Source organism: Aedes albopictus, chromosome 2 (genome assembly GCF_035046485.1).
Source record: "Aedes albopictus strain Foshan chromosome 2, AalbF5, whole genome shotgun sequence".
Classification (NCBI taxonomy): domain Eukaryota; kingdom Metazoa; phylum Arthropoda; class Insecta; order Diptera; family Culicidae; genus Aedes; species Aedes albopictus.
Genome location: NC_085137.1, coordinates 469,472,570 through 469,498,989, shown reverse-complemented (window position 1 = coordinate 469,498,989; position 26,420 = coordinate 469,472,570). Strand labels below are relative to the sequence as shown.

General features: G+C 35.5%; 2 protein-coding genes across 3 annotated transcripts in view; both read left to right on the top strand.

The window, feature by feature from the left end:
- LOC109418098 (uncharacterized) overlaps nt 1-26,420 on the top strand; it is a 734,843-nt gene that overhangs the window by 150,564 nt on the left and 557,859 nt on the right. The window lies entirely within an intron of this gene.
- Nucleotides 19,504-23,491, top strand: LOC134287441 (uncharacterized). Its single transcript, XM_062849264.1, has 2 exons — nt 19,504-20,674; nt 20,905-23,491. The coding sequence occupies exons 1-2, from the start codon at nt 20,344-20,346 to the stop codon at nt 21,951-21,953; spliced, it is 1,380 nt and encodes a 459-aa protein (XP_062705248.1). The 5' UTR covers nt 19,504-20,343; the 3' UTR covers nt 21,954-23,491.

The following is a 26,420-nucleotide window of genomic DNA, read 5'->3' as shown; positions in this document are numbered from 1 at the left end:
AAAATGTACTTAATACTTGAACGTTGTCAAACGAAAAAATGCGACATAAAGACCTAGGACAATGTGGCATCGGGCATTATTATTCTGCGCCGAAATCCGGATTTTTCGCAATCCACTGTGATCTGACCGGCTTTTCCTCTCAATATAAGATGAATTTCCGAATCGAATGTGCCCAAGACTGCTAAAATTGGCGAAAATATGGCAGAAATATTACCATTTCAGTTTAGCGGATAACAGGGTACCATGTTGGCATTATACAGGTGCATTTCTTGCTCTTTGTTCAAGGTACGTTGAACGCAAAATGATCGCGTTCAAATGTAACACTGCCTTGGACCCCCTGAAACCTCATGCAACATTCCTTAAACTTCCAGGAACACCCCTGAAACTCCTTGAAATTCCCTGGCACGCTCATGAAACCCCCTGAAACCCACTGCAACACCCTATAACATCCCGGAAACTCCATGGAACAAGCACGTGAAACCTCCTGGAATACCCTTTAGACCCCCTGTAATTCTGTGGAACATCCTGAAACTTCCTAGAACACCCCTTGAACACCTTGGAAACCTTTGGAACCTTTAAAAACTGGTCATAACTCAGGAACGGAGAAAAACCACATCCTGAAAATTTCACAGAATATAGCTTATGTAATTCCCTTCCAAAATTATATTTTTTTAGAATTTCTCGGAGTGTGAAAACAGTTTTTTCGACTTTTCCAACCGATTTTCCTCAACAGTGGAAAATTTTGTGGGAAACAATTTTCATTTTGTATTTTTTTTTCAATTGCTGAGAAAATTTTCTTTTGATTTCACAAAAAAATGTGTCTACGATGCTTCGTTCTTGAGTTGATTTTTCAAAGTAGGTGGTATCTGTGGAAAATGTTAGTTTAGAAAAATTAGGCGACCCTGTTTTTTTTTTCAATTGTATTTTTGTTCATATATACTGCCGTGAATCGCATATCAGTCCCATCTTTGCTGGATTTCCTATGCAAATGGGACAGATATGCGATTCACGACAGTATATATGAGCCCTACCCGTGAAGGCGAGCTTGGTAGTCTAGTGGCTACCGCTTCTGATTCATATGCAGAAGGTCCCGGGTTCATTCCCTGGCTCGTCCCTTTCCTCCTACTTTGTATGTTTCTGTTAACTTTCTCTATCTTTCCTACATATACATCTCATGAAAAATCGTAAGTTCGTAGCAATCGCTAGAACCAGAAACGGATTTGAAAAAAGCCGTTTCCCTTCCTTCCAACTTTCATCACAGCACAGTGTCAATCTACAAGTTATGCAACCAAGCGAACTGTGCCGCGCTTCACAGTAATCTTGACACAATCTAGGGTAAAAGGGTATAATACGCCCCACCGGGGCAAAACGCCCTCCTTCATTTTCTAGCGATTCAAGCGCTTTTTGCACGCGTGATCGATTAAAAATTATTTTGCAACTTTTATGCATGTTTTTTTTTTGTCTGTATTAACGAGATGCTTAATCCTAGGCTAGTACATCTCGGTTTTATGCATTTAAACACTAGTTAAAAGACCCTCCTAGGATAAGCATGTGGTGGAATTATCCCCTGGGACAGTTTTATCACGGAGCTGGACGTTTTTCTTTTGATGGGGCGTATTGCCCCGTTTGTTTTGATAAGGCAAATTTTGCAACGTTTTCGAAAAACGTTTCAAAGCTTCCATAGCCGCCCCTCCAAAGGCAAAGTTTTCATGCAATACTTCACTGACTTTAGAAACAACGATTTGCAGTGGAAAATAGATGGAATAGGGCGCCAGTTTTAGATATATTGGCATTTCTGCTCAAGGGGGCATATTATACCTGTTTACCCTATCACTTTACGCCTGGCATCCATGGACCAATGCATGAGCCCTGTGCCAAAAATAAAACATTTCCCACCAACACACCGACTTCCGCATGAGCTTGTGCAGGTGCAGAGGACTCAACGGCCTGTTGGCAACAAGCGATTGCAATCATCACTTCCCGCCCCTTCCCCACATTGACCAGCAACCTGACGCAGCAGGTGCCATTGTCGCCTAAAACTCAAGACCACCAACGCTCACACACTGAAAATGCCTGTTAGTCCCAAGCAGCCAGATCATTGGTTCCTTGTGTGAGTGTAGCTGATCTGGCGATACTGGAGTTGCAACTGCGGGCGGTCAATCAAGTGTAAGGACGAACGGGACGGTCGGGGAAATATCCGCCATTGCTCTGTTTCTGCTAAGATGGTACTTAATCTCAGATTCTGCTTCATATTATGGAACAAAAATTTATCATTGTGTATGCTCACGTGCAGTGCATATGCTGATTGTTTTTCAGCCTCTTCTGGGCGATAGAAATCGAGATTACCATCTTCAAAATCGCGAGGCAAATTGTTAGAAAGAGAGGGAAGATAGGAAAATTAACACGGCGTCCCGTATCACCTTAAGGTTACATAAGTAAGTTAAGGACAAGGTATTTGGAGTACATTGCTCAAAATTTCTAGAGCACCGTTTTTTAGAACCGTTGAACGGATTTGGATGAAAATGCATCACCCTGTTGATAACCACTGAACAATTAGCGTGATGCATTTTCATCCAAATCCGTTCAACGGTTCTAAAAAACGGTGCTCTAGAAATTTTGAGCTATGTACTCCAAATACCTTGTCCTTAATATATATATATGAGCCCTACCTGTGAAAAAAAATCATTGAATTCTGAGAACCTTGGTACCAATTTGTACGATAATAAAAAAATCCCAACTTTTCTGTTGTATCTTTGTTGATGAAATTTGTAAGTTTTCTTCATTATAGTATACGTGACATATCTTATCGTTGCTTTGATCACCGTTTACTTCATCTCTTTCTATTGTGATTTTAGGTGTTTTTTTGGTGACCAAAATCCAATAGTCACCGAAAAACACTGGTCATAATAGAAAGAGAGAAACACCCGATTTAACAAAATATTATTTAATTATTTAATTAATTCTAATCAACAGCACTGGAAAGAAAAAGTCAAGTGATTTCCATACAATTTTTTTATAGACCTTCATCTTTGGAGTCCATGAACCGAATAAGCTAAAAATTTGACACAGAACTAAATTTTACCTGGTGGTCGATCGACTGTAAGGTTAAATCTTATGATTTTCGGCTACGCAGTCCTTATTAAATTAAACGATATTAAAGCTATTTGCCCGACGTTTCGACACTGGATTGGTGTTTTCTTCAGGGAGTACTGCAATTTAATGCTTATTTGCACAATTCTGGAGCAACATTTGAAAACAATGACTTAACACGTCGCTCCTGAGCCCCCCTCAGCTTATTCACAAAAACTAAGACCGTTATCAGATAGAGCAAACATCGATCTTTCGGATAACGGTGTTCATTAGCATGGGCGGGCTTCTGTTATGCCCTACGGAGCGTTTTAGAAAAAAGACACAAGACCTCTTGGGCCCTTTTCAAATGTTGCTCCAGAATTATGTGTTGATTTTTAGTTGCTATGACTTACAATGTTCGTTTCGTTATATGTCCAATGTTTAGTCTAACGAAACGTCGGGCAAATAGCTGAAATATCGTTTAATTCAATAAAGACTGCGTAGCCGAAAATCATAAAACTACATTTTACCGGTATTTTCGATTTCTGTTGAGTTCAAGCAATTTCATAGACTGCATGTAGATTTTCTGTTGGTTCCATTTTCGAAATAAAATTGTAATCAATCATAATCCTCATAACTCCAAAACAAAATTATGTTGAAATAATCTCATGGCCGTTTATTGTCAGGCTGCGAAGATTGAAAACGAGTCACAAGGGCATTCTCTTAAAATGTTAAATTTTTGAGTTCGATCATGATTGCATACTTTTTTATTTCCAAAATGAAACCAGCAGAAAGTCTACATGGATTCTTTAACATTTACCCGAACACCATTTACCCGAATACGGGATGAATGACCCATAAAAGGTTAAAATCCCTGGTAATAAACAAACAACAACAACCATTTACCCGAATGTAACATATACCCGAATGCCAAATACCCGAACGCGACATTTACCCGAATGCGACATTTACCCGAATAGTTTATTACTCTGCATAAATTATGATTTTGTGAGTAAAGTTCATTTGTTTTGTTCAATGCAAAAAGTACATGTATTATAGGATAGGATAAACACCTGAATAAAACTAATCACTGCTGCTTGATATTTTTTTGTGTTTGTTGTTGGCATTCCCTCTAGAGATTTACCCTTCTTTGATTCATAAGCTGTTCTTTCGATAAGCAAAGAACAGTTTATGATTTAAAGAAGAGAACAACTCTATTTGTAGGCCGAATGGTCATTAGATGGAATCGATTAGAGAACAGCCCTCGGGAAATCAACATATCATTACAAAAAAAACTTTGATAAAAAAAGTTTGCAATTTGTTCACGATACAGAACATTCTGTTATTAAAAGAAGGGAAAATTCTTTAGTATAGACTTGGAATCCATCACTCAATCCTGTAAAAATGTAATTTAAAAGAACATCCTATGATCGAAAGAAGAAGAAAAAACTCATATACAGTTAGTAGTTCGAACGCCAATAAAATATGCAGCACTACAACTCGAAAGAACAGCCTTTGAATAGAAGAAGGAAAAATCTCCGATGGGAATAGTTTGATCTCCAAACAACTTAGTGAGGTTAACACTATTTCTGTAAAAGAAACTACCAAATTACCTCTAATGCCATGGCCCGAAATCCATAACCCCGAATAGGCCTTTATCCCAAAAGCCATTACCCCGAATGGGTCATTACACCGTTATAGGTAGAGAAATGGATAGTAAGCCAAGCATACAACCGAGTGGTCATTAGGCCGAAAAAATGATAGATCGATCGATTAGTAGGCCTCGAAAGAACAGTCTATTCTAAAACAAGAAAAAATATCTTATCAAGTTGCTAATTTGGCCATCAGTCAATTGTGTAAATCTTAACTTGAAAGAACAGCTTATTATTCAAACAAGGACAAATCTTTCATGAAGTTAGAAGTTCGTCTGCAAATAAACTATATAACATTCCAACTCGAAAAATAGCCTCTATTTCCAGTTTGGTCGACCAACTCAGCTACAGTACACAGTTGGACTCTGCAAATTCAAAAGAACAGCCTATTTTAAAAAGAAGGCAAATATTAGAAGAAGTAGAGAATACTTGCAGTATGGCTGCTAAATTGTGACCGAGTATATAAATGTGTATAAGTAGCTCAAAGCAGCCTGTGTTGTTAAAATGTAATAGCCTGGTAATGAAAAAGTCATTACATTCGAATGTTCAGTTGTGCTAAGAACAGTTCAATTTACCTCAAACTTCTTGGTGACAATTTAGCATTCATCCTCATGACTTTCGGCATGAATGATTTTTAGCCGAATGGCTTGATGTCTTTTCGTGCATTCTCACTTATCAGAAAGGTAGCCATTTGACAAGGTCTGGGGCAAGAACTCAATACCAAATGAATTATGATAAAAACGAATTTCGTGGGGGTATGATTATAAGATCGTCTATTTGAAAGAACATTCAACATATAAAAGAAGGAAACATTTCAGATTAAAATACTTATAGCTTTCAAAGGAATAACTTCGAAAGAACAGTCATTGCTTGAAGTAAAAGTAATTCTCAAATAAAAACTTCAACAACTGTATTGTAACAGCATTTTATAGTTCCAAAGAACAGCCAATAATAAAAAGAAGGGAGAATTATTTATTAAAATATGATTCGGAATTAGCACCAATAGCAAATGTTTATGCATATTTTAAGAGAACACAATATTTTCAAAAAAGGCCGGCTAGGTAAGCATACTGAGCTCTTCAGGATCCATATTTGAATAGGCAAGTACATCGTCTTCGGCCATCGGATATGCACGCTGAATATCAGGCAAACTGTTTGAATCAGCAACCTTTCTCTTCGTCGCAGTTTTCTTAAATGCATTGCATTTGCTTCTTACGTTTCCGTAAACCCTTATTTTTTATTTCTTTTTATTAGGGAATTTTAACTTATGCCAACTCTTCCCTTCAAGTAAACCTTTCATGAATCACAACGTTGCTAAAGATTGCCCAAGGATTACCCTTTTCATACTGATTAAGTTTTATAAACTTCTAATAAATTGTCCACAGTGAATACTTTTTGAGCGACCTCCTAAATGATTTCGGGTTGGCGTTCGGGCTTGTGATGTGGAGACGTTAAAAAAAAAAACAAAACATTGAAAAATCCTCAAATTAAAATTGCATTTTGACCGCCAGTTAGTTCTGTATCAGAGTGCTTGATAATCACTTGGCTGTATAACACCGGGCCATAACATATTTATTACATATTTACAAATCATATGGGGATCAAGTCCACGTTTTTTTTTGCATTTTTCGGGTAAGTGTCGCATTCGGGTAAATGTCGCATTCGGGTAAATGTCGCATTCGGGTAAATGTCGCGTTCGGGTATTTGTCGCATTCGGGTAAATGTCGTTCGGGTAAATGTCGTTCGGGTAAACGTGTTTCGGGTAAATGGTTTTCGGGTAAATGTTATAGAACCGTCTACATGATACCTTTGGAATTTTCTTGAACACAACGGAAATTCATATACTCCAAAGATATAAACCACCGAAACTGACTATTTTTATGAACATTTTTTTACTTTTTTCTTTCCAATACTGTAATGTGAAGGTTCATTTGAACACCATATTCAGCCTCCATTCCCACAAAGTTTCATTAGATTCTGGAGAATGCTGCCAACCACCAGATGAGTTGGCGTGAAAATCGTCTCTTACATTATTCTTGGTCTTGCCATTTATTGAGTTATGCTGATTTTTGAAAAATCGATTAAAACACTTCAATTCTTTTCAAAAGTTAATCTTGTTAAATTGAAAAAAAAAACAAAGTGTTCAAAGTTGATTTAAAATACATTGGATTCTTCCATTACTACACGAGGTATCATAGAATTCTTATAGTATTCATACATTTCTACTCGTATTTAAAAAAAATTGTTGTAGAACTGCAGTTACGGTCTGAAAGGCGTTGATTCGTTGGTCACGAATACAATTTTAGTTTTGGTCGTTGAAAAAAAAACTTATAATGATCTGTTCTTCTAGTCGGGTTATCCTATTCTTCGTCCATTGCGCGCCCTTGCAAAGAATCCATCCAGCACCGATCCGGACACCTCCTGGCCAAGAACCTCCCATTCTCACATACGGTCCCACAGCATATAAAGCGTATCTTTTTCGCTTTATTAATTTATTGTATGACGGTCATGTTTTACAGCAATTAGCGTATAGATTACTGCGTGGAGCGTGGAGAAGCGACGAACCCGATCTGTTGTCCCGTCGCGTCGTCATCGTCCTCGTCCCTGTGGATCTATTCCGGTGTGGCTATTTCCAGACGTGTGACGGCTGGTTGGAGGGGAAGATTTATGGAAGCTTTTATGCAACGATGCGATAAAGTTCGTTCCGGGCTGGCGCTATGACCTCCGTCTTTGCATCATCGACCGTTGTAGGTGGATTTCCAAAGAAGCTCCATTAAAAAGCCGAGGAAAATTTATGATTTCATCTAAGGTTTGTTTAGTCCTCAAACATAAACCGTAAAACGATCGTCATTAGGAAAGATTGTTGCAAAGTGGTAGGTTATTAGGTGCACCTTAGAATACAGAACGTTTAACAAAAACTCAGTAGGGAATTCTGTTGGATCTGTGTATTTTCAATGGCTTTATAAGTTTTACAAAATACATGTAATGTAATATAATATAGAATACATGTTCTCTTTAGGCATTTTTGATTGTTAATTAATTTAAAGCTCTAAGATCATAGATCTTAGATATCGCAAATACCTTTTGCCGTTGCATCATCTGCCAAGAAAGTAACTTTCCACCAAGTCCAAAGTTCTGTCCCACCCATGTAATTACATCAGAATCCATCAATCATTCAATATCCCCATCAAAAGGACGACAAGTGTGATGTGAAAAGGCTTTCATCTTTATCCTGATGCTCCATGTTGTACATGCATAGTCATTACATTGCTGGATACAATGTAACGCGGGCAACCGACCGATCGATCCATCGATCGTCAGGTGTGATCCCTCATCGATTGATTTTATGAGAATTCCTAGGGGATGACTTGGAAGTGCTCGGTCATATGTACAAGTCGCTAAAAATGACGCCTTTTTTATTCCTGTTCCAACAGCGGTGGAGGAGATTGATGGGCTACTACATCCCTATCATGAAACGAATAGACGATAATGTGTTCTTTGTTTTGGATTAATTGTGTCCACCGTCAGTCAGTCAGTGTCGGTTTGCCACTTCAAGAAGCGTCCCCCCTGCGTAGAATAATTTCTCACTTGATGAGACACATTTAATAGTCATTAGTTCGACATGGGTGGGAGAGTGACGAATGGAATTCCTACTAAGGGGGTTTCGCTTTGTTGTGACCAGTCAGTGGCTAGCTGTTGAACATCCGGCCGACTAATTAATTTAAAAGCATTTTCTATTCAAACATTGTTTTGCGATACTTGGAAGAAAATAGCTTCAGCAGGTCTTGTGCGACTTTTTTCACATAATGGTCTGCTATGACGGTGAAGAACAGCCCTCGAAATTCCATATTCGCTCATTCTTTTCAAATATTTCTGGAGCAACATTTGAAAAGGGCCCAAGAGGTCTTGTGTCTTTTTTCTAAAACGGTCCTTAGGGCATAACAGCAGCCCGCCCACGCAAATGAACACCGTTATCCGAAAGATCAATGTTTGCTCTATCTGATAACGGTCTTAGTTTTTGTGAATAAGCTGAGGGGGGCTCAGGAGCGACGTGTGAAGTCATTGTTTACCAATGCTTGTATGCCCTTTTCAAATGTTGCTCCAGATTTTAATAACAACATTCTGATTTATCGACCTTATTCTATTTATAACTTAACCCTGGAGCAGCCGCGTCTTCAGCCACCCTCAGCGACACCACGCGTACGTTGCGTACCACAAGCGTGCTTTTTCCATGGTGCGTGTACTCAGTACACGACGCGACCGCTCCCGGGTTAATCATTTTATGGCTTTATCGGTCTTTTTCTACTCAGAGTATAAGGGAGTAGAGATCAAAGTGGATAATTAAATGATAGATATGATAGTATTCGCTCGGTTGCGAACAAGTGTGAAAATTTTATAGAAGGTGAAATTAGGCAAGTAGGCCATGTATTGAACGAATACATCGAATGCGTGAAACGTCTGCCGTACGACCTAAGCTTTTAAACAGATCGGCTTGGTTGGTAGTTCATACCACCTTACCAAGACTGGCAAAAGTTTCAGGCACCCAACTGCCGATGTTATTGGTCTGTTTTCATCGTGAGTTCTATCGATCGGTAGCTATTGCTCGAACAGGACGAAAAACCACGGCTACGGTTGCAAAATGTCACGGAAATGAAAAAAAAAACTCTTGAAAATATCAGTTCCATCATTTTCTGTGCCAGTTTCTGTCCGGGAGTATTGAATAATGCTTATTAGTCATGGAAACCGATGAAATATACTACTTCTACCGTTTTCCGTATCATTTATAATGCATGCAGTATGTTGGAAATGTATTAAAAGAGATTACAAGCATTACCATTACCATTTTAAGGCCTACTCTATGCAACGTTATTGAATACAATTGAACGGCGACATCTCGTCAGTCACTCCGTATGTTATATTTCATAGATGTGAAGCATCTGGTATTTCTCCGCAGATTTCTTCAAGAGTTTCTTCAGGAATTTCTCTAGGTTCTCCAGAAGTTCCCTCTGGGGTTCTCACAGAAGGCATTTTTCAAAAGATTCTTACACAAATTCCACTTGGAACTTTCACTTGAATGTCTGCTGGGTTTCCTCCAGAAAATTTCCTAAGGATTCCTTCATTAGTTTCTTTTGGAATTTATCCAAGAATTCCTCTTGGCTTACCGTCAGAAGTTCTTGCTAGGATTTCTTAATTTATTCTTGATGGGATTCATCCCTACTGTAGCTTCTCTATGGATTCCTCCTGAAATTGGCCCTACGATTTATTTTTGTCAGAATTCGTGTAAGGGTCCCTCAAGCAATTTCTCTTCGTATTCTCACTGGAAATCCTTTCAGATTTTCTCAAGAATTTCTGTTAAAATTGATCCTGGAATGCTGTTGGGATTTCATCTGGCATTCGTGGAAGTCTTGCTCCAAGAAGTCTTGGTGGATTTCTCCTTGGATTACCTCCAGGAATACCGCCAGAAATACTTCTGGGACTCTTTCAAGCTTTTTCAAAATGTGTCTAGAGTTTTTTTTTTGCAGAAAGAAAACTGAAAGGAATATATTGAATGATTTCAGCAAGAACTCCTCCAAAAGATTCCACCTGGTTCCTTCAAAAAAGTGTTCTTGCCTGTGAATTTCCTCCACGGATTTGTTTCCGGAATTCCTTTACGAGTTTTTCTTAGGATTTTTGGGAGCTTCTCAAAAAAAAAAAGAAAAAAGATTCTAGCAGGAAATTTTCTATCGGTAAAAGCTTATATTTCTCCACAAATTTCTACAGCAGATCCATTGGAGTTCGGAGATTCTTTCAGTGATTCCTGCAAGACATCTTCCAGATATTCCTTCAAAATTTTTTGAAACTTTTCCAGGATTTTTTTCTTTCAGAAATTTATATTGGTTTATTTATTTTTATTTATTTTTATTTATTTATTATTTATTTTTTCGTCAACTGATGCTGGTCTACTATTTACCTATACATTTTGTGCTTAACGCTAATATAAGTCTTAAATGTATGGGAACTCCTCCAAATTTTTTTGCAGAATGACCTTCGGAAATTGCCCCAGGAATTATACTTTGACAGTTCTCCAGAAATTCATCTACAAAATTGTCAAAAGCTTCATCTAGAAGTTCCCCCAGCGGTTCTTCAAGAATTTCTCCAGGTGATCCTCCGGGGATGACTTGATAAATTATTTTAAGAATTTCATCAGATCTTTTTCCAAGGATCCCTTTAGAAATTTTTCCGATGATATTTTAGGAATTTCAACAGAGATTGTCTTAGGATTCCTTACGAAATGTTTCCAGGGTTTCCAGGGATTTTTCTACAGAAATTCCTTCAGAAATTTATCAAGTGTGTTCATTATAAATCCCTTTAGAGACTTGCTCAGAGATTCTAATAGAAATACCTTTGAAAATTCCCAAGAATTCCTCCAGGACTCTTAAAGAAATATATATTGTGGACCAGTATTCTTTACAGAAATGAGCAAAAAATACTTCTCGAAATCTTCAATGGTATCTGCAGGAATTTATCCGTGGATTCCATCCGTAATTTCTTCAGTTTTGTCCAATTTCTGCAAGAAAAAATCCCTGGCCTAATATCGGATCGAACTCCTAGAGGTATATCCGAGGAAATTCCAGCAGTTTTTCCTGCGGAAATCCCTGAAATAATTTCTCAAGGCACTCCTGGATATAAGCTATGAAGAATTTCCGAAGGAATCCATGAAGGATTATATCAACGAATACCTAAAAAAACATGAAAGATTTTTTTCACAAAATCGCTTGCAGAAACTCAAAACAAAAAAATCCTGACCAACATGTGGAAAGGGTGGAACAACTATTGCAAACGTCAGCTTCTCCTGTCTCTTCTAGGCGTATTTCAGTTTATTTATACAAATTTTACCCCTTAACAGATAGAGGGGAGTCAACGCTATCTGCTACTGAACAAAGATTTCATGAAAAATTGAGAATATATCTAGGAAAGGCGGGAGAAGCAGAAGCTCACAAAGGTTGTTACGCCTTTTTCACATGTTGGTCTAGACTTATTGAGAAATCAACTAGGCATTCTCAGACAATTAGAATGAAGGAAGAACATCTCAATTAGATTCCTGTAAAAAATCCCGGATGTATTCTTGAAAAAACCCAAAGGGAACATTTGAAGAAATCCCAGGAATATTGCTGAAAGAATCCCAGCAAGAATTCTGTATTTCTGTATTTTCTGTATTTTTAATATTGCAGTACTAATATTCGGAGAAGTGAGTAGATCAGTTTATGCACAGTTTCTTAAAAAAAACTCATGGGAAAAGAATCTCGGTAGTAATTCCTAGAAAGTATTTCTGGAGAAATTTCTGAATGAATTCCTCAAAGGATTAAGAATTCTTAGGGAAAAATCCTGGCAAAATAATTTGAAATACCTGGATGTTCCGGGGAACTCTTGAAGAAACTTTGAAAGGAATTTTTGAACAATTTCTGACATAATTGCTGTAGGATTTCCTTAAGGAATATCTTAAGCAATAGCAGCTGGAGTCTCAGAAAAATTCCATGTAAAACTTCCTAGAGGAGTTCTTAATGAAATTTCTCTAAAAAATCTTATGGAAACATTTGAAAAATTTCTTGAGGAATCACTCGAAGATAATTATTCTATTTTAAGCAAAGTGCTCCTATTTTCGTCCTATCGAAAATAAAACTATTAACCCTTAAAAGCCTTAGACGAACCACTTTTTCCAAACGGCTACTACTTCAAGACCACACAATCGAAAAATTTTGAACCAATTTTTAATTAATTGCGGTTAGTTGGTCTTCCAATATCTGAGTGTGGCATCCCCCCTGACCCCTACCCCCTTTCTGGGTATTGAGAAATACCTTGCCACGAGGGTATTTTTCGGCAATTTCATTGAATCTCACACATATTTTCGTTCTGAAATTTGTATTTAAAATGTATTTGGCCATAAAATGATCACTTTGTGTTATGGGCATGCCGCCGCTACGGAACCAGTTCCGGATGTTCGGATTTCCGGACATAAGCGCCGGAGGAACCTGCTACACACTGTATGCAGTCGTTCGCATTCATAATCCTTTTTTGCAGCTTCAAGTATCGAATTTAGAGGTATGATATCTTAAGAGAGTTTGTTCTATATTCTTAACTTTGTATTTTATAATTTTCACCTTGATGATTAATCCACCTGAAAGTGCGATAGAAATTCAGTTTTTGAAAAAATGAAGATAGAGTATTGGTGACTTCAACAAAGTTGCAGAAAAAGGTGTTATTGGAAAGTTTGCCGCACAAACTATTACCTTATCTGCTCAACTTTATGAGTTATGTGCCATTGTTTGTGGATGACCCTTTGTAATAGATTTTCTGATATAACTCTTTCTATTGATTTTTGGGATATTTTTTTTATCTGTTTTAGCCCTAGGCTAGTTCATCTCGGGACCCACGCTTTACTTCCCTTCTGAAGGAAGAACTCACATTTTGCGAGTTTGTCGGGAGTGGGATTCGATCCCAGGTCCTCGGTGTGATAGTCAAGTGTTCTAACCATCACACCAGGTCCGCCCCACAATTTAGGATTTTTCGAGTGTTCTACAAAGTTATTCGTTGTGATAGAATGCTTTTTTCATCGCACTGGCATAACGCTCCAAGTGGAACAGCGCCTACATCTCAACTTCCAGCTTTCCTGGAGTATGCTTGGAGATAAGCCTGTAGGGAACCTATGAGTTATGCAGAAACTATTGCTAGACTACCTCACGCAATTAGAGCCACTAGCTCCGACTTATTTTCTTTTTTTCCACTTATTCATGTTTTTACAAACATGAGAATGGGAGGAATGCAAGAGAGAGCAAGTACTACCTCTTCCATCCTTCTCTTTCTCGTATTGTTCCGAAGAACGAATAAAAAACAAGCAGCTGGCCACGCTACTGGTTACAGATGCGATTCTTCCAAAAAAAATCCTGTTTTGATTTCATCGAGTATTTATGTGACGATTATTTCATAAATGATGCTGGAAACATTCAGTAATTTCCAGAACAATCCACCAGGAAGTTTTGATGAGATTTTTCAGGCAATGTCTGCTGAGAATCCTTCAGAAATTTTAGAAGGGCTCTGAAAAGAGCAATCCCAGGTGGAAATGTTTGAGAATGACCAGCAAGAATTCCTGGAGAAATTCTAGTAGGAGTTTCTGCTGGTAGGTAATTAGACAAAAATCTTAAGGAATCTTTAAAGAAATCTATGAATGAATCACAAGAAGATTTTTTATAGAATACCTTGGAGAAATCTTTTGAGGAATCCTTCAAGGTACCACAGAAGGAATATGTATATAATATGTTCAAAGCTCCTTGGGAAAATTCCAAGGGGCATGCCTCCAGGAATACCTGATTAGCTTTTCTAGCCGATTCCTAAAAGGAATTGCTGAAGAAATAGCTTTAAGGGTTCTTTCAGGAATTTCTCCAAAAAAATTCTAAAGTTTCTCCAAAGAAATGTTCTATAGAATTTCTCCATGAATTCTTCTAGAGACTTTTCCAAATATTTCCACAATTCTTCCTCCAGTAATTTTTCCAGAGATACATTCAGATTTCGCTCTCAAAAATCCTCCAATAATGTCTGCTGGGATTCCTCCAGAAATTCTCATTGAGACATTTGAAGGGATTTCTCCATGGACTCTCCCAGAAATTCCTCCTTTGATTCTTTCAGATTGATGATGATGCGGTTTCAAACAAAAATTCTTCGAGGAATTCCTCTTGGGATTCTTCCATAAATTTCTGCAAGGACTCACACAAAAATTGAGGGGAATAGAAGCAAAGGGGTGTAAGTGACAAGTGAGAACAGATTCAAAGTCATTCAAAGTTTGGGGAAACCATTGTTTCCAGAGATTATTATAACGATTAAATAAATAAACATTTTAAAATCAGTATACGTTTGTGATATTTCCTGAACCTCCACGATTCTTCTAGAGAGTATTCCAGAGTATTTTGAAAATAATAATTGTTTAACTGAAATTGGTGTTTTGCTATGATATTCCAAATAAACATTCCGGTTTTTCAGGTTCTTATGGAGAATTTTGAATAAAAAAAAACAAAATGGCTCATCAGCGGTATCCTCCAACATTGCATTCGGCCAATCGACATAGCCCGGAGCCTCATCAACACAACGCATGCCGAACTAAGATTCTTCCTCTACCCCAATGACCATAAGCATGAGGCATATTTTCATAAACTGGAAGCTCTCGAATGAGGTTTTTGGCTGAGAAGTCCCTACCATCCATTCACTGATTCTTAGTGCAACAGGGCGTTTGAGTATGTATGCCAGGTTTATGCATTAGGTCAAAATTCAATCAAGTCTGAAACAAATTCGAATTTTCAAATAATTATATCATGAATAAGCTTCCGCTTCTTTTTGCGAACAAATTTGACATAAATAACCATCATTAGTGAAAAAAGCCAATTCAAACATTGGCTCTGTCGTCCACCATAGTCCATTTAATCTTCTAAAGATCTCGATTCCCCATATGCGTTTATGGTCTCAAACCCGAAAGACCACCGTCGTCGAATTGGTTTTTGCTTTATGTGACGTTCTGAATGCGTTGCATTCCGAAATCCAATCCTAATAATTCACCTGCATTCTGCACTGCGCTGCCCCGAGGCAATCCGACACATGACGGCAGCCTATGCTCGTTTGCTTCCTTCTACCGCCGATACTCCTCTACCAAATCTTTGTTTGTACTTTCAATTATCCATAAATATTTGGACTTGGAACTGAAAACCCCCCTCCGATAGCAAAGTACGACCGAAACGAGCGTGGAATCATAAAATTCGTGGAATTGCATTATAACATTTTCCAAAGCAGCCGCGCGTCCCGGTGCGCGCGACAGTGTGCGAGTTCGTAAATTATGTCAAATTAAGATACAAGCACCAATAGCCACCACAATTGGGATTAGACTCGTAATTCGTGCGATTAATGAAGATTTTAACAAACGACACGAACGCGAAACCCTGGGAAGCGGTGGTGGATCGCGTGAAAACAAATCCTGTATGCCGCCGTGTCGTTTCGACTGATTTAGGAACTGGGTGCAATTTGGTTTATTTATGCGTTCAAATCCGCATGGAACCTCAGGTGCGAGCTGGCTAAACGACATGGGGCATTTGCCCCAGCGCTGCCGAGAGAGTAGGATCCTGTGGATTGAAATTTGTAGGTTTGATGTGAAATTGAAAATTAAATTATTACGGTTAATCAACACATGCAAATGAGCAATCGGCAAAACAATTCTGACGATGAACCCTTAATCCACGTTCATACAAGTAAAAATGAAAAATGACTAGAATTGATATGTAACATAAAATGGACATTATATCAGCCATTCCATAGAAAAACGGTATAGTTCAACTCCGATTGTCGTGAAACTTGGTGGGTTCGTAGTTCTTAGAAAATAATTAGACCCGTATTTTTTTTATTTCGTAACCAAATTTCAGATAGGGTGGTCCTAAAAATCAAGGTTTTTATAAATTTAAAATTTTCAAAAAATCATAACTTTTGAACCAGTTAACCGATTTTAAACTTCTTTTTTTTTTTTTTGTTAGGAAGCTATTGGATTCTAGTTTTTAGAAAAAATATGTTACATGTATAATAAATTGCATTTTTGTGCAAAAAATATTCAAATATATCCCTTTCGGGACGGAGCACAAAAACCTGAAATTTCCATACAAAATTGCTCAAATTTGACTCACTAGAACTCTAAGACTTTTTAATATATCAACATTTTTTCTATGGCATTTGCAAGAACTACTCTTTACTTTTCGATTCCTAGCTTTGTCCAGCTAGATAAATCAAAAATTAAAAATCTGCGACAGATTAAACTTTTTCATGTTTTACAATTTTTGCTCACTTTTTGTTTAATTTGTTGTGATAAATCTCACACACAAAATAAACAAAAGTTTGTTTGCTCACATGCAAGTATATGTAATGGCTCAATATATAAAACAATTTACATCAGGTAAACGAATGACCAAATAGTTGAAAAAATTACGCAAATCTGTTATTGCCAAACAGCACAATTGTGCTGGTTCGTCACGAAAGGGATATTGTTTTTCTTCACGTTTTCTTGGTCTCGGGACCAAAGAGCAACCCTGATTTTATATTTTCATCAGAAAACTCAGGAAATTTGGCATAACATATCAAAATATCAGAGATGTATGCTTTTTTCAGTTTTTGAGATATGATTTTTTGAAAATAAAAGACCAGGTTTTCCCATACAAAACTGTTATTTTTAAAATTGATTATATTTTGAATCCTTATACATACATGTATGAATACCGAAAAGACCAAGAATCAGTACAAGGAATAGTTTTACGAGAATTCACAATTTTAGGCAATTTTAGAGCAGCTAGTATCAAATTATATGACACTCTATATTTAAAAAAAATCATATCTCATAAACTAAAAAACATACATTTCTGATTTTTTGATACAGGGGATGGCCAAAATGTTTGGGATAGACAACTTTTTTTCTCTCACAAAAAAGTTCAACATGCTGTAACTTTTCATAGAGTGCATCGAATATTCTCAAATTTTGACTGTTTGTCAACCTATTATATGCATCATTGGTACAAATTTGAGCTCGATTGGTTAATCTTTCGCGAAGTTATTTTTTTTTACATCAATGTCAAAAATTTTGCTTTTGATATCCAAAGATTTTCTTCTTCTGTTCAGAAGATATCTATAAAAAGATATATTAGAGTCTATTTGGATTAAAGGAAGAACACATTTAGTAATTTTTGTGCAGTATAGTAAATTTGACTCATTTTCCTCTAAATGGGTGAAAATGTCAAACCATCATAACTTTTTTCAACGTTTAAAAAGTATTTATGTTCTGATGAATTTTCAAACTTTATTATATTGTTGATAATCGCTCAAAATTTCATTCAATTCGGTTCACTGGTCTCTGAGATATGACAGTTCAAAAATTGATAGTCTTAAAAATAGTGTTTTACCAGATTAGTTATAACTTCGCGAAAGATTAACCAATCGAGCTCAAAATGTACCACTGATGCACATATAATAGATTAATAAACAATGAAAATTTGAGAATATTCGATGCACTCTATTAAAAGTTACACCATGTTGAACTTTTTTGTGAGAGAAAAAAAGTTGCCTATCTCAAACATTTTGGCCACCCCCTGTATGTTACGCCAAATTTCCTGAATTTTCTGATGGAAATGAAAAACCATGGTATCCTTTCGGTCCCGAGACTTTGAAAATGTGAAAAAAAAACTAAAACATTTGCATAATTAACTATTTTTGGCTACGCAGTCATAAAATGAACAAACGACGTTATTTATTTGCCCAACGTTCGACATCCCGTGTCGAAACGTTGGGCAAATAAATAACGTCGTTTGTTCATTTTATGACTGCGTAACCAAAAATAGTTAATTGTACCATACAGTCGATTCAATCCCAGTTCATTTGCATAATTTTTGCACAAAAACACAATTTGGCCCATTCACCGTATTTTTCCTGAAAACTAGAATTCAATAGCTTTCAAACAAAAAGTTCAAAAATTATGAGTTTTTGACTTTTTTCAAACTTTGATTTTTAGGACCACTCTATTTGAAAATTGGTCACCCTAATGATGAAATAAAAAATTACGAGTCTAATTATTTTCGAAGAACTACGAACCCCCAAGGTTTCACGACAACCAGAGTGCACAATATCATTTTTCTAAGTAATGGCTGATATAAAATATCAATATACAATTTAAATACTTTTGAAATCAACTAAACCCAAATTGGAATTCAAACACTAGGTAAACATGTTCGATTTAAAAAAATAAAATAAAAAAAACTTCATTTAAATTTCCATCAATAAACAGACAGATTCTAAAGTTAAAATTTTAAAATTACTCAAATTTCTAAATTGCTGTTCCTTTGAATTCAAGAGTAACAGAGATGTGTAGTGTTGCTGTAGTTTTTGTTGGTAATATATATATATATATATATATATATATATATATATATATATATATATATATATCGTAAATCATATGTTTGGGTTGAATTCACTGAAGGAATGACAAAAAATTTAACTCTCAAATACTCAAATACTTCAAGACTTGTACAAAAATTTTCGCCATTTTGTTCATTTCAATACGAAACGTTCAAATGATTGAAAAAATCAGACAACTGAAGTATTTTGGTATTTATTTTGTAATTTTCACCTTTATGACCTTTAATAGGTGCATCTAACAATGCAATTTTTTTTCGTAAATAAAGATGAGAGTTTTGAAGTCTTCTGCAAAGTTGCAGGTAATATTTTTGTTAGAAAGTTTTCCGTACTAACTGTTATGTTATTTTAAGAATAATTTGTCATTTTTATGAACAACCCCTCAAAATAGTTTTGTCTTTTTATCATAATATTTCCTGTGGATTTTTGGAAATTTTCGTGGGTTATTCCATGTTATTATTTGTGATGAAATTCACCTCCTTGTACTTTTTTTTCTTTGGCATAATGTTTCAAGTGGAACAAAGTTTGCTAATCAACTGAAAATCTCATAAATATTTTCTGGTGGATTCCTTGGAGAAATTACTAAAGGGAAACTTTAATTCCTGCATATTTTTCTGCCGGAATACCTCATGCAATTGGAGCCAATAGTGTAGGAGGCATTCTTTATTTTCCCTCACTCATTCTCCTTGATAGACACAAGAAGGAGCCGGATGATAGAGGAGGATTTTTTTTATTATTGTTCAAATTGGACCGAAGGATCTCAAATTTTCATGAAACTTTTTCCATAAGCAGGGCTCATGGATATATGAGACGAATTTCGCCCCAAATCGTATTCGGAGTTGGCAGCACCCTCTCAAATTACAATGAAACTTTCTGGGTATGTACACCAAGACTAGATAAGCCACTTTGCATACTTAGTTTCTTCAAAATTTATCTGGACTGACTTTTGAAAAGGGCTAAACTTTTTTTATGGATTTTTTAAAAATGTTTTTAATCAAAAAATGACTACTCCTACAAAAAAGTGTTGTATGGGTGATTATCACAAAATAAGTCAAATTTTAAGAAAAAAATACTGAAAAAAATCCAAAATGAGCCCTACACTGAAAAAAATCATTTCTAAAAATTCAAAGTTGATTTAAAAAAAACACCATTTTTGATTTTGATGAAATTTTGTCTCAAGACAGGTAATTATGTTCCCTACCAACCGTCCATACATCACAAGATAGGCACTTTTAAGGAAAAAAAGTTTTTCTAACAAAAACTTTTTCATGTCCAAATTATTATTTTTTCAGTGTCTTTTTTTAAAAACAAACTAAACCAGTGAAGGTTATCTAGTAATCTCAAAATGCAATGAAACTTATTGTGTCATATGCGACAATGCAATGCACCCATATTCACGCAGCAGCACTCTAGAAGTACGAAACAATATACAATTAGAACACACATTTCATACGTGCTGCTGTAATTTCTACCCAAACGTTTCTACCCCATGTTCTTACCTAATATTAGGTAAGGCTATTTATTAGATTCGAACTACCTAATCGAAAAAAAAACAAATCAAGAGTTGTACCTAAAGCAAATATGAACAAAACAAGAAAATGAATCGGTATCATTCAACGTGTTACTTCTCTTTGGTTATTAAAGGCAGTTCTGAAAAGTAATGGATCAATCGTATAAATCAAAATTCAACAAATTCAAGTGCAGTGCAAAAATAAACAATCCAAAGTGCAACCGTCATAATCTACGGGGCATGTCATTAAGATTGATAGATAAGATTCATTCCATGGGATATACACATGAAATCGACGAATCGATGAGTATTTGTGAGTCATGTCGTGGATTGATAAGTCACAACAGAAGCCCGAATACGAAAAAACGCCGATCGGATGGAAACGACGAAACTATGCAACCATCATTTAGTGGGCAGCAACATCATGATGTTCCAGAACCAGAACCGTCAACGAGTGGTCAACAAATCGAACATGAGCTGGGTAAGTAAGCCTTCAACGTGTTAGCTTCTTTTATATAACTCATTTTGCAGCTCGTTGCAAAACTACATTTTTCAGTATTCTTCGTATTTATCCAACCCGGCAAGCCTCGTTGGATAAATGTACTACTTGTGCGAAAAAAAATCATTTTTGCAACTCGTTGCATAAATAACTATCATTAACTTTCCACTGCATTCATTATTATATTGTTAACCTTAACTTTTATCTTACAGATATGGTACCATCTATTCCATCATTGGAGTCAATTCCGTCAACAGATCAACTACAGGGTCCCCATAATATTGAGAAGTTTAATACCATTGCTGAAACATTGAGTTTATCGCCAATCTCATCTAGAAACATGAGAAGTATGGAATATCGCATAAACAAATCATTGCAGATTACGAAAGCAGTTCGAAAAAATATCTTCGGAATAGATTCAACGGATGTTGGCAAAGTGGAGGCGTATGACGAGATAATTATGCAGTTAAAGGATAAGTTCAATCACCCTACAACTGACAGAAGCGAACAGATTAAAATACTATCTGTACTTCCTAAGTCTTGGTCGGTAAATAAAATCACAAGAGAGTTTAACGCACCAATGTATATGGCGAGGCAGGTGAAGGATCTTGTTTATGAACAGGGTATTCTTTGTACCACCGAAAAAAGAAGGGGGCATGGTATTGATGACGATACAAAACAAATAGTAAGAGAATTTTTTGATGATAATGATATCAGCAGGCCAATGCCAGGAACAAATGATTTTGTTTCTGAGGTTCGAAATGGAAAAAAACAACAAGTTCAAAAACGACTTTTGATGATGTCGCTCAAAGAGGCTTATATGATTTTTGTAGATATGTACAAAACTGTGAATATTGGTTTCACAGTATTTACACAGTTGCGACCAAAGCATTGTATTTTACTTGATTCTACTGGTATACATAATGTATGCATATGTACTATTCATGAAAATGTAAATTTAATGTTCAACAGTATAAGAATTGTGTCACAAGATGAAATAATACAAAAAATGCTTTGCGATATTTCCACCAGAACAGATAATTGCTTTTTCCGTGCTTGTGAAAAGTGTGCTTGTAATGAACACATTGAAGAGGAACTTACATTGATATTAGAATCAAATGACAAAGAAGAGATTATATTTCAGCAGTGGTTGAATACTGATCGCTGTAATTTAGAAACGATTATTAAACCTGTTGATGAATTTGTTCCGTATCTTGTTGATAAAATTGACAAACTTATAACACACGACTTTATTCATTAACAACAATCATCATTTCTCAGAAATAAAAAAGATACATTAAAGGATGATGAAATTCTTGCGATTTGTGATTTCTCTGAAAACTATTCATTCATAATTCAAAACGCTGCTCAAGGATATCATTGGAACAACTCGCAAGCAACAATACACCCATTTGAAATTTACTATATGAAAGATAATAAACTTGTAAATGTTAGCTTCATTATCATATCGGAAGTAATGGCTCACGATACAGTTGCGGTCCAGTTGTTCATCTCAAAAATGATAGATTTTATGAAACAATTAACAAACTTTTCTAAAATTTATTTTATGTCTGATGGGGCAGCATCACAATACAAAAATAAGAAGAACTTTGCTAGTCTATGTAGATTCCAGTCAAAGCATGCATTAAGAGCAGAATGGCATTTTTTTGCAACGTCCCACGGTAAAGGTCCATGTGATGCTATTGGTGACACTCTCAAGCGAATGGCAAAGAGAGCAAGTCTTGCTCGAGATTATGGAAATACCATAACAACTCCACGAGAGTTATATAACTGGGCAGTTGTACAGACAGATAAAAATATAACTAAATTAAATTTCTGTTACGTATCCACTGAACAGTACATTAAAATGTCAGAAGATCTCGAAGAAATATATAATAACGCCAAAACAATATCAGGCACTCAGAAATTCCATAGTTTTTTGCCTATTCCTGGCGACAAAGTAAAGGCAAACAGGTATTCTAATTCAGAAGATGAACCAAAAATATTTAGTATGATCGGAAAAAAATAGAAAAGAACATGTTTGAAATTGGCTCTAAGACACATATATATATATATTTGAAAAATTCATAATTATAAATAATTGTATATTTAAAAGTGCACTTCAATACATATTGCGATCAAACATTACATTTCCTAAGAAAATACATTTGTAATATTTTGAAGTTTTTTATGTATAGGAAAACCCTTCCAAATGATTGAATAAATAACACAAAATCTCCTAGAAAATTGAGTTTCATTGGATTCTGGGATTGTTATGGCCTTCACTGGTTTTATTGTTGAAAACAAAATACACTGAAAAAAAAATCATTCGAACAAGAAAAAGTTTTTGTTAGAAAAACTTTTTTTCCTTAAAAGTGCCCATCTTGTGATGTATGGACGGTTGGTAGGGAACATAATTACCTGTCTTGAGACAAAATTTCATCAAAATCAAAAATGGTGTTTTTTTTTAAATCAACTTTGAATTTTTAGAAATGATTTTTTTCAGTGTAGGGCTCATTTTGGATTTTTTTCAGTATTTTTTTCTTAAAATTTGACTTATTTTGTGATAATCACCCATACAACACGTTTTTGTAGGAGTAGTCATTTTTTGATTAAAAACATTTTTAAAAAATCCATAAAAAAAGTTTAGCCCTTTTCAAAAGTCAGTCGAGAAAAAAAAATAGAAAAATGAGTATGCAAAGTGGCTTATCTGGGCAAGGTCTACACACCAAGAAAGTTTCGTTGTAATCTGAGAGGGTGCTGCCAACATTTGTTCGAGTTGGCGCGAAATCCGTCATGAACAAAAAAAATTACAAAAAATCAGGGTCGCCTTTTTTCCCGGAAAACTCAGGTGAATTTTTTTGTTTTCATCTGACACTACTTACATTTAAAAATCATAACTCAAGAACGAAGAATTGTAGAAACAAAGTTTTTTTCTAGAAATTGAAAGCAAATTTTCCCAAACTCAAAAAAAATGCACTGGAAAAAGTTTTCTACAAAATTTCCAGAGTTGAAAAAATTCGTAAAGAAAAGCCGGAAAACTATGCCCGAACTCGTGAAAAGTTTTCAAAAAAAAAAAACTTTTGAGAAGGTTATTTTATAATCTTTATTCGCTGAAATTTTTGGAATGCACTTTTATTTCTTTCACGAGTCATGCCCAATTTTATTGAAAAATGTTCAAATGTACCATGTGAGCTTTTTCTTTGAAAAACTTACGCAAGAACGAAGCATCGTAGAAACAATTTTTTTTAATGAAAATGAAAACAAATTTTCTCAGAAGTAAAAAAAAAATTGAAGTGCAAAAAGTTTTCCACTAAATGTATCACCGTTGAGAAAATTCATAAAGAAAAGTCGGAAAAACTATGTCCGAATTCGCGGAAAATTTTCAAAAAAATATTTTTGAGGAGGTGATTTTATAAGCTGTGATCGCTGAAATTTTTGGAATGCACTTTGCTTTCTTTCCTGAGTTATGGCCAATTTTGTGAAAAATGACCATGTAAGCCTTTATTATATGGTCATTTATCACAAAACTGGCCATAACTCAGGAATGAAAAAAGAGCATTTCATAAATTTCAGCGATTAAAGTTTATGAAACTACCCCCTCAAATATATATATATATATATATATTTATTTTCCGCATGTTCGGGCATACTTTTACCGGCTTTTCTTTATGAATTTCCTCAACGGTAGAACATTTTGCGGAAACCATTTTCTGCTTCATATTTTTTTCGGATTCCTGACAAAATTTGCTTCCATTTTCTTGAAAAAAAACTTTGTTTCTGCGATGGTTCGTTTTTAGGTTATGATTTTTCAAAAAAAAGCTTATACGGAACATTTGGACATTTTTCAACAAAGTTGGCCATAACTTAAAAACAAAAAAAAAGTGCATTCTAAAAATTTCAGCAGTTGAATTTCTAAGGAAACTATGGAAGAATCTCTGAAAAAGTTTGTGTTATATTTTTTAAAGAAACTCTTGGAGAAATTTCTGGAAGAATTCCAGACCATTGATTTTCTGAAGGATTCGAGGAAAGCATTTCTGAAAAAATCCGTGGCTGATTTTCTGGAATAATTTCTGTTTGGATTTGTGAAAAAATATATGGAGAAATTTATGACGAAACCCATGGAAGCTTTTCTAGAAATTTTCTTGGATAACTTTTTAGTGAAACCCCTTGAAGAAATTGTAAAGGGGATTGTAGAGAAATACCCGAAGCTATTCTGAAACAATATTGAAACACACACAAGCAAGAGGAAACCATTGAAGAATTTATATGAAGGATTTTCCAGAGAAATCTCAGAAGATATTCCTGGTAGAATTTCTCAAAAATTACCTAGAAAATGTTTTGAAGGAATCACGAGAGATATTTTTGAAGACATCCATTGGTGATTTTGTGAATGAATCTTTTGATACATTTTTAGGGGAATCTTTCAAATAATTCCTGAAAGATTAAAATGAGAATTTCTAAAGAAATTCGTCGATAAATGTCTGAAGCAATCCATGCGGGATTTTCTAGAATAATCGTTTGAGAAGTTTCGGAGAAAACTCTAGAGAAATCTCCATATTCACCCTCGAGCTATCGCGCTGTTGTATTTTGTACAACACGTTGAAATAATCTCGCTTTTCGTGTTCAGCATTAGCGTGGTGCTGACGGTGGTGGGCAACCGCGCGAGTTACGGAAGGTTAATCCTTGTTTTAAACTGAAGAAATCCTTGGAGGAAAGTTTCCAAATGATTAATTGAACGATTATTTTTTGTTTTCAAGAGTCCATAGAAGGGCCCATATAGCCGAGGCGGTAAACGCACGGGTATTCAGCATGACCATGCTGAGGGTGACGGGTTCGATTCCCGGTCGGTCCAGGATCTTTTCGTAAAGGAAATTTCCTTGACTTCCTTGGGCACACACTGGGGCAGGATTGAAAATACACGGAAAAAACCTCTAGCTCGTCGAGATGTCGAGATACTCATTTGGTGTCTTCAGAGAAAATATTTCTATGGACATGGTCGATATTCTGAGCGGTAGGTAATTTTTCTTACGTTATTTGCATAAAAGTCCTATAAGTCATTTTGGCCAAATTACATTTTAGCGATATGGTGTCTTCGGCAAAGTTGTTCAGCTATTTATGCTGAAAAAGTTTGCTGAAGACGTCAAATTTCCAAAGCCTACTATTCTTGAGATATTGACCGATTTATGAAATGCCTACCTAAAATCGATTTTTTTCATCAAAATACGTTTTTAAACAAATTTAATGTCCGTTTTTAAGTTATAATAATGAAAAATACTAAAATAAACCATATATCGAGGAAATTAGTTGGAAAAAATAAAATATGCATTGATTTTATATAGAAAGTTCCCGAAAACAACGCAAAATGTATATAGGACGTTCTTGCAGTCGGGCAAGTTCGGGCAAGTTTTTTCATCGGCAATCACCTAAAAAATACATTAGCTTTCATGTAAAAAATTTCACAGACATGGTATTTAATGATTTTTTCTAAATTGGTTTTAAAGTTCACTGTTTTGGGTAAATTAGTACAAAATTTATGCTCATAAAATACTACGTTTTAAGATGCCAAGTGGACCATAAAAAGTATAGATGCAATTCAGTCACAGGTTTAGTTGTTTCTAATCTCCAAAAGCTTTCAATTATTTTAACCTAGTCGTACGTACTAAATATTTAAATATTTTGCGTATTAAGCAAAATTAATAACAATTCATCAGAAATATATCAGTAA

What these genes read in the sequence shown, in the direction of transcription:
- LOC134287441 (XM_062849264.1), top strand. Translation starts at nt 20,344, where the DNA reads ATGGATCAATCGTATAAATCAAAATTCAACAAATTCAAGTGCAGTGCA. An exon ending in ACAAATCGAACATGAGCTGG is followed by an intron (nt 20,675 to 20,904) that starts GTAAGTAAGCCT and finishes TTTATCTTACAG; the next exon opens with ATATGGTACCATCTATTCCA.